The following is a 9575-nucleotide window of genomic DNA, read 5'->3' as shown; positions in this document are numbered from 1 at the left end:
TTCCAGTTCCGAGCTCAACCAGAACACAGCTTAATGAAACTAGTGTCTCCTACTATTGCCAGTGAACTGATCTGACCAAAACCCACAATGGTCTGTGGAGAATCCATGCCACGCTGCACTGACGCAGTAACGCAAAACAATTACAAATAAACAAGACGGATCAGTTTAAGAAAATTTTATTAGTTGAACCAATATTCCTCACTCTTCATATCATAATAATAATAATACAGCTTGAAAACAAGTTTTATGTGTCGGTATTTGTCTATCATACAGTTCCGCAACACGACGTTACAAAGTTCAGAAAAGCTCAACGGGCAGCGTTTATTTACAACATCTCACTTTGCTACGAGTCAAAACTTCATCTTTGTACAGCAGAGACAAACTCAAACATCTGGACGCCTCCGACCGGGAGCGTCAGCAAAACAGGCCCGACGTCGTTCAGTCCTCCAGGATGTAGTTGGGGTTGACGACCAGGACCCCGTCTCCGTCCGAGCTCTCGGACTCTGAACCCCTCAGCCCCGCCTGAGACAACTCGATCAGGATGTGGTCCTGATGAGGGGGAAAAAAACAAAAATAAAAGTCATCCATCCAGAATTCAGAGTTGAGACAAGATTTAAAAATGTTTTTAAAATAGTGAGAAGTTGACTCACGTAGTTGACCAGCCGGTGAATGACCTTCTCTATCAGCCCCTTCCTGTTGATGAGTTCTTCCTCGGAGTCGATCTCCGACTCGATCTCCTTCAGGTACCAGTTAACCACCGCAGTCTTCTTCAGCTCCTCCTCTTCTTCAGCTACATTATGAATTAAAAGATGGCAGAGATATAGGGATGAGCAGTGTGTGTGTGTGTTGGAGGTAGACGTGGTAGAATAAATCATTTATTCTATATATGACAGAGCGCTCCTCACCATCCTCTGCTCTGCGCAGATGCAGCACCAGCAGGTTGGAGATGCGCTTGTACTCGGCGAAAGACAGACGAAGAGACGCCCTGGGCGGAGCGCCGAGGTCCGCGTGTCCGTTCACGCCGTCGACGTCTCCGTTCACGTGGCCGTTGACTCCGTTTGGGACGTTGTCGCCTACAGAGGGGAAACGCGTTACGATGCTCCAGCAGTTAGCCGCGCGATAAATTAAAATCAGCTCAATACTTTCGATTGTTTATTTTTTTTATTTTTCCAAGAGCAATTTTGCTTAGACTTCTTAATGCATTTTATCTGTGTGTGGGTTTATATTTCTTTTTTATTTATCGTCTTTCTTTTATTTTGGAGACGTCTTCCAGCTGCAGTGAGATGTGCTCTGTAGAAAATGTACGTTTACTAGTTAATTAATTTTCAGGGTAAGATTTCAAACTTTCTCAGCACCACGCTTTGGAGATAAGAGTTTAAATTCACTACTACATGACATGATTTATTACTATTATATCATCTTGTTCCTACATAGCAGGAACAAGATGAGCTAAAAAATAATAATAATAATAATTGTATATTTTGAAAATTCTCTCACACTCACCCTATACCTGACTGGTCTGAGAACCAAACACAAATTTAACAAAAAAAAAATCCTCCAATTTTAATAATATTAAATAAGTCATTGAACCATTAGGAATAGTAAATATTCCTTACTTTGAACAAATCAGTTTCATGTGAAATTCAAGCATTTTCAAAGATTTCAAACATTTAATACTGAAATGGTCTCAAAACAATATTATCGTTTATAGCAATAATTCCTGGTACAATTTATCGTCTAGTAAAATTTGGAATTGTGATCGGCCTAAATATACTACTTTTTTTTCTTTGTTACACCACACTTTTTCCTTCCACTAAACTTGTCAACAGTCTGCACTTGTTTAGCAAAGACCGTTTTGCAGTGTGGCTAAATATTTCTGCATTAAAAATCCCTGTATAGAGGCTTTGAACTGAGGTAAAAAGTACAAAATACCAAATCTAATTGTTCAATCAACCAGCAGATTGGGGGCAACGTGTACCCACCACAGAAACATTGAACTATTGACCGTACCATCCTCCTGCTGGGGCTCTTCCTCCGTGTCTTCCTCCTGCTCCAGGTTGATGTCGGGCGTCTCCACCCTGATGATGGACTTGTTCAGAAGACGGAAAGCTTCCTTCACATGTTTAGGCTGCACCTGGTTGCACGAAGAGACAGAGCCAACCGCGGAGCTCACGCAAATTAGACAACGCACGAAAAAAAAGAAAAGGGGGGGGGGGCGTTTCCTGAAGAGATTTCGAGCGAGTCTGCGGCGTTACCTCGTCGCAGCAGTGCATGCGCGCCATGGCCTCCGAGAGGCGGATCATGCTCTCCAGCTGCCGCACCGTTATCCTCCAGGCGGACTTGGAGACGCTGCCGGAGCCGTCGCGCTGACGGAGACGCTTGTACTGCTCCACGATGAACTCCTCCGATTCGCTGGAGATCTACGTTGGAACGCGGCACAGAGACGACGAGCATCTTTAGTAGAGCTTAGACCGACTTTAACGATAGATCCAAGCCTACATAATGTAAGATTTTAGTACTTTCTTTTTTAGACCGCCGTTAAGTTAGCAGTGCAACTTCTCCCTGAATACGTTTGCTAGACTGTTACACCAGACACAGAGAGACTCGACGTCACGATACATGGAGTTTGTATAGTTTCTACAATTGGCCAAGAAGTAAACGATGACGGAAGGAGCTAGGCTCCGCCCACCTTGGGCTTGAACTGCCGGGCGAAGAGCAGGTATCTGCGGATCTCGTCCAGAGAGTAGAGCCTGTCCACAGACTCCTCCACGCGGGAGTGCAGGTCCACAATGCGTCTGGCGATGGCGTAATCCGTGACCTGGGAATACACAAAAGTCAATTAGATCAGACGACTTTTTCTTTTTTTCTTCTTCTACAGAAAAAACAGGATGCAAGAGAGACAGGATAAACACCGCAGCTTGAAAAACAAACAGGCAATTTAAAAAAGAAGAAAAAAACAAAACATGGACAGGATGAAACAGAGGACAAAAAGCAGAGGGCGCACCTCATTGCATTCGTCCACCAGGATGAAGAAGAGGTCGAAGCGGCTCATGATGGGGGCCGTCAGGTTGACGTTCTGCTTCAGGCTCTTGCTGCGGTCGTAGCGCCCGCTGACGGGGTTGGCGGCGGCCAGGATGGAGGTGCGGGCGTTCAGGGTGGCCTGCGGCGGGAAGAGGACGAGTCTGAAACCGCTTCCAGCCAAACTCCTCTACTCTACGTCTGTTTTTTTTTTTTTTTTTTTTGGGGGGGGATACTTTTAACATTTCAGTTCACAAAGTATTTTAGGTGAGAGACTAAAAATGCAAACTTGAAAATGGAAGGAAAATAACCGTTTTGTTTTTTAGCACTTAATCTGAATCGTTGTGAGTCTATTGTAGCTCCACACTAGGGCTGAAGGGTTTAATCAAATTAACTGTGAAGAATCGATTATTGAAATAATTGTCAGTTAATTGTTAACTGGAGAATACAGACTAAAAAAGGCCATTTGCTTAAAAACAACAAAAAAACAAGCAGCAGTAATTTAGCATACACTATACAAACTTAAATTTTGCATTTAAGACAAAATCCCTTCTTTGTCTCTCTGAATATGTTCTACCCAGAACTCCTCCTAGCTTTAGCTTTAGCTTACCCTGGTTCAAATTCTGTAGAAAAACAAACATATTTAGCATCGTTGCTCTCTCATTTTCAGAAGGCTAATTAGACGAAAAAGTCAAAAATTAACTACTGATGTTAAGTCGAGCCGAAATGGCTGAGCTTTTCTCATGTTGAGCTTAGAAGTATTTATTTTAAGCTACATCTGATCAAGCGTAAAGTAAGTTTTTTTTAGGCAATACATTTTTTTTTCTATTTAAAAACAGATTTACGTTTTGTGTTCAGTTTAATTTTTTTTTTTAATAGAAATTCTTAATCTCCCCATAAAAGTATGACCAGATTTCCTGTGCTTGCTATTAGTAAAAAAAAAGAGAGGCCCACAGCATGATGCTCCCACTGCCTTGTTTGACAGTGAAGTTTTACATGTTGGCCAAACGGTGGTACCGGGCCCTGGCCTGGCACGAAAACAAATTTATGTGGACGATACGTTGTTCCGGAAATTATTGCGATAAATGATAATGTTGTTGTTTTGAGACCTTTTTCAAGTAATGTATTGATAATGGCACTACAATGGAAGTATACTTTCTCAATGAATAAAATAAAATAAAAAACTGGAGCTGGAAGATATTTTAGATATGGAAAATAAAACACAACCAAAATTAATAACTAAAACTGAAATAAATTTTTTTTTAAAAACACTTTTTATATAAATACGGTAAATTATAAACCCTTCAAAAAAATATTTATTAGAATGGAAACCAATCTAATTTCAATTCATCATAACCGATTCATCGCCTACTGCGAGAAAATGTGGAACCGTCTGAGGGGTTGGTCACCTTGACTCCAGCCTTGGTGATGCTGATGGTCTGCTGCTCCATGGCTTCGTGGATGGCCACCTGATCCTTCAGGTCCATCTTGTCAAACTCGTCGATGCAGCACACGCCCTGAGAGCAAACACGGGCCGTTACAGTACAGAACGTCCCGCCGAAGGACAACGAGATGCGTGCCAACTCCTGAACCCTCACATTGTCGGCCAGCATCAGAGCTCCGGCCTCAATCACGAACTCGTGCGACTCCTCGTCACGAACCACCGCGGCGGTCAGACCTGCGGCGGTGCTGGCCTTGCCGCTGGTGTACACCGCTCTGGGACTGAACTCCTCCACGTGCCTGAGCGAACACACAAACGCGCACATAAGACGGTTAAAGTCTGAATAAGGGCGAGTCGACGTATTTTCCCCCGAGCACGCTCCATACTTGAGGAACTGGCTCTTGGCGGTACTCGGGTCTCCGACGACGCAGACGTTGACATCTCCCCTCAGCGAGGTTCCCTCCATGGTCGTCTTGGGAACGCCTCCAAACAGCATGAGCAGGATGCCGCGCTTCACCTCGTCGTTCCCTTAAGCATCAACCATAAGCAGTCAGCTGAAAGGTCAGAAGCCTGGAGGGGGAAAAAAAAAAAAAAAAAAGGCCCGGCGGAGGCCGGAGGTCTGACCGTGGATGGTGGGGAAGAGGCTGGTGCACAGGTTGTGGTACAGGTTCTTGTCCTGGCTCATCTCAAACACTTTCTCCCACTCCTTCTCCGTCATCTGGCTCTTGATACTTTCGGCCGTTTGCTCCTCGTCACGCAGCTCCTTCCCTCCGAACTGCAACAGGAAGAGGTGAACGGGGTGTCTGCAGGTTTCCGCAAGTCAAATTTAAGACTTTGTAAGACCTTGAATGTCACCTTGAATTAAATTTAAGACCCCCCCCCCAAAAAAAGATAAAAGCTAGTTAGCTAGCATGGATATGCTAACAGGTAGTTACCAGTAGCCTGAAGATGTCTAAGCAAGACAAACTTTTGCTACACAAAAAAAGTCCCATGAGAGAGAAAGAAAAAAATACAAGATTGGGAATTTTATGCTAAAATTTATTTAAGACCTGTGATTAATGTATTTCAGGCAACGTTTTTATTATTATTATTTAAAATCATCTTAAGGCCTTAATTTAAGATTTTTTTAAGGACGCATGGACAACCTGGTAAAGCTATCAAAGACACCAATAGTCAAGCGACCAATGACGTTCGTGGTTGTGAAATTTTGACAAAAGTTGAAAAACATTCGGCGTTGTCATTCGTTAATGGGTGTCGTACCAACCACCCATAAAATTAATTTCTCTTTGGGATCAATGAAGCATCTCTGAATTGAATTTGAAAGATGTAGAAAAGCTAGCTAGCTAGTTAGCAACAATATATTAGCAGCTACTTAACAGGCGCCTCAAGAATCAGAATGCAATTAAGATATCTGAACAATACAAACTTTTGCCTGGCAAAAGTCCAATGAGAAAAAAAAAAACTACATATACAAGATTAAATAATTATTTAATGATAACATTTATTTAAGACCTGTGATTAACATATTTAAGGCCAAGTTGTTTTTTCTTTTTTATGAATTTAACTCATCTTATGCCCTTCATTTTAGATACATAATAATAGTAATAGATTTTATTTATAATGAAATTTATTATTATATTTTGTATCTCAGATATCTAAATTTAAGACTGAAAACTACTTTTTGAAGGAAGTGCAGACACTCTGGTGAAGCTACACCAGTACACTGTTAGTGAGGATTTTAGTTGAAGTGCGTGTTTCTTACTCGTGGGTTAGTCGGGGCCACATTACAGGCCAGGAAGGCCAGTCTGTATGACAACTCTCTCACTCCCAGAGCCTTCAGTCCTCTCAGTCCCTCCGACTCCAACCCCTGAGGACGTCCAGGAACACGGGTGCTGGTCTCCGCTCGCACGCCTAAAGAGATTAAACCCATAAAAAGCGGTCACTAAAGTCCACACGGTGATATTAGAAGTGCTTCAGCACCTGGGTTTTAACCCATACCAGGAGTGCTGAGCTGGGAGACGTCCGGCACGACGATGAGGGTCCCCGTGAAGTCGCAGCGGTCTCCGGCCTGAGCCGTCTCCACGGCCTCTGCCCTCAGGATGATCTCCAGCGAGCGCGGGATGGAGCCCCGAGGCAGCTCCGCCTGCGTCTCCTGGATCCGCACCTGCACGCGCGAGAACGTGTCAGACGCCTGCGGGCTGGGAATCGTTTTGGGAATGCGAAACCTCCTTCACGCTACCTTCTGGAAGTCGATGAACTTGGATTTGTGCGTGTCAAGGTGGAAGCGGGAGCGGTTGTTGCAGACGGGGTTCCTGCAGATGGTCGGCGGGGAGTATTTGAACTGCTGAGGGACGTCTTTGATCACCGCCTGGCAGTCCATGCACAGGAAGGTGCCGCTCACCTGCAAAAAAACCCCCAAAAACACACACAGGAATCAGAAAATGCGTTTAGGTCAGTGGTCAAAGCGTGAAAAATGTCAAAGTGATATGAGTCATCTTACCAGCTCAGGGTGGACCGGGTGCGTCCTCACCACCTGACCGCTGATCTTCACCAGGGCGCCAATACGCATGGAGGACAGCTCACGGATCCTACATTACAGAGAGCTAATTAATACGCTTTGACCTCAAAACCAGGTGATTGAGGACTGGACGGTGCCTCACTTGTGTCTGGTGGGCAGATCCTCAATAGCGACGTAGAACTCCTTGTTGAGAGGAACATTCCCATGATCCCGGGCAAAGTTGCGAACAGCCCGGCAGAGGAAGGGATACACCCTGGAAGCAATTAAAGACCTGGATCAGTCTGGGGTTGTGATGGTGGATGACGCTGCTCCAGATGGGTGGGTGGGTGGTTCCAGCTCCATCAGCTTCCGTTGTGTTACAATCCAGTAGCTTGTGAATGAATGTACGCTTTACCATGTTGGCTCACCTGTAGTACTCCTCCTGGATAGTGGTGGCCAGCTCCTGGTTGAAGCCCTCCAGGTCTAGGAAGCTCACCAGCAGGGTGTTCCTCTCGGGCCTGATCAGCTCCTCGGCCTCCCGCACATACTTCACCTCCCCGTCCCCGGTCTGAAACCTGCTCAGAACATAAAACTCTCATCAATACAGCCGTCCAGGCCTCCGTCGTCGCAAATGCGAACACCACGTGTTATTATGACCAAGCGAGAGCCCCACACACAATGCAGCGCCTACTCCTCATCTTACTTACTCCTCTAAGAAGGCCTGGAACAACTTCTGGCATTTTTCAGCCAGCTCGTCCTTCACGGTCGTCCCGGCATTCTCCGCGGTTGCTGTGGCAACGTCCATGACGCAACACCTTCAAAACTGTAGGCAAAAAGGCTTTAAGAAGCACAATGTGAGGAAGTTTCCGCAGCGGACGGTTCGTCTCTTCCTCCGTTCCTTCAGCACGCTCCCCTGCGGACAACAGAGGACTGTTTCGCGCGAAAAGTCAGACCACGTGACGTTTGGCGCGCCACTCTCGGCCAATCGGAGCCGCCTTGTAAATGTTTTGTTTTTTTTTCCAGGTTTGTAGCCAAACAGAGGAGGAAACGTCAAATGACGGGTTGTTCCTCTGCGTTTTTACCGCGGCGCGGCGCGTTTCCTGCTGGTGTTCAATGGTGAAAAAAAAAAAAAAAAACTTGTCAAAAATAAGCAAATGAGTGTTAAAGTTTTATTATATTTATTTAACACAATAGCTTTCAGAATGGCTCAGGACCAAACTAGCAACTAGCTTCCAGTGCCTTTGGAGAATATTAATTTAAAAGCAATACACGGAAATCCATCAATTTATTTTAATTTTCCATTAAAAAGTAAATGTCAGCATTAACATTAAATGATCAAGAGTAAAGCTATTGTGATGCTATTTACTGCGAATAACTGCGTTTCACAAATTGAGCATGTTTAAAGTAGACTTTGCTGACCCTGAAGATAAAATTAAAGCTGCTTTGTAGTCAGGAATTTTGAACAATACACACACCCCACCCACACACACACACAATAGCAACTTTTGTAATAATTAAAATGTTGTTTTTTCACCTAACATGTGTGGTAATATGAAACCATCTGAAAACATTAAGACATGCTTGAAATGAATAATATGTCACATCTTTAAAAAAAAGAGTAATGATCTCATATCAAGCCATTGCTTTTAGCTTTTGAAATGTATTTTAATAGAAAAACCTTCCGATTAAAATTTTGGCACACCAGCTTCTTGGGTGCAAGAAGCTGCCATTAGTTATACAGAAACTGATTTAATATAAACACATTTTGACTAAAGCCACGGCTTGCAGAAATGTTGCCAAGTTTAAAAACGCAGCTACCAGCCAGGACTGCACCGTCGCACAGTGAAGACAGTCATCAGCAGTTTTGAGAAACTATGAAACTATGGCACGACACAAACGCTTTAGAGAAAATGGATGTTTCTCCAGAACCGATAAAAAGACCAAAAATGTTTTCCCTCTTAAGGGAGTTCTCGCTGCTTGTTTTTTGAAAACATTACCATTTGTTTTTTCACATGTGATGTGCACTGCGTGTGATTGATTGGTTAGAAATGTGGGCCTGACATGCTGCAGTGGGAGGCCCCTATGCTTGAGTTTCTTGTGAAGCATGAAATGTTTGGTCCTAAAATAGCTTTAAAACTTGTCCTGTAATTTTCCCACTTTTTATTTTTCCTACCAATCTGTTCAGGGTGGGTGTGCACACCCATGTAAAAATAGCTAGACATGATGCAAACAAGAAAGGTGCTGCTCAACAATCACACAGACAAACTACTGCACTTCAATAGCACAATAGACTTATGGACCTTCTGAGATTTGAATAATTATGATATACCACAACAGAATTTATATAGCTAGAATAAATGATGTGAAGTTTCATGACTGTGCTCTTTTATGTGCACTATTATGCAAACAAACGACAAAAATGTAAAACAATTTAATCTATTCTGTTTTTGAGGGACCATAAAAATATTGTTGTTGCAATTGCCTCAAACGGCCGCTTGATGGCGTCGATAGCTCATGTTACGAGTGACGAGATATTTAAGCTAATTCCTGACTGTTTGATATTAAGGCAACCACTACAGTTGAAAATAAAAAATCCCGATAAACTTTATAAAGTTACTT

The 9575-nt window shown here is 43.6% G+C and overlaps 1 protein-coding gene across 1 annotated transcript; it reads right to left on the bottom strand.

Moving 5' to 3' along the window:
- Positions 1-160: 160 nt before the first annotated feature.
- Positions 161-7899, bottom strand: mcm6 (minichromosome maintenance complex component 6). The gene is made up of 18 exons (XM_032566532.1): positions 7664-7899; positions 7385-7531; positions 7120-7230; positions 6960-7047; positions 6699-6860; positions 6458-6623; positions 6222-6370; positions 5084-5234; positions 4846-4987; positions 4617-4758; positions 4428-4535; positions 3005-3160; positions 2690-2818; positions 2256-2420; positions 2011-2134; positions 906-1073; positions 651-790; positions 161-549 (listed from the first exon to the last, which is right to left on the bottom strand). The coding sequence occupies exons 1-18, from the start codon at positions 7759-7761 to the stop codon at positions 439-441; spliced, it is 2457 nt and encodes an 818-aa protein (XP_032422423.1). The 5' UTR covers positions 7762-7899; the 3' UTR covers positions 161-438.
- Between the last annotated feature and the right edge of the window lie 1676 nt (positions 7900-9575).

The sequence above is a fragment of the Xiphophorus hellerii genome, chromosome 6 (genome assembly GCF_003331165.1).
Source record: "Xiphophorus hellerii strain 12219 chromosome 6, Xiphophorus_hellerii-4.1, whole genome shotgun sequence".
In the NCBI taxonomy this organism is placed as follows: Eukaryota; Metazoa; Chordata; class Actinopteri; order Cyprinodontiformes; family Poeciliidae; genus Xiphophorus; species Xiphophorus hellerii.
The sequence above is the reverse complement of the archived record's forward strand: the minus strand, read 5'-3'. Positions and strand labels throughout refer to the sequence as shown.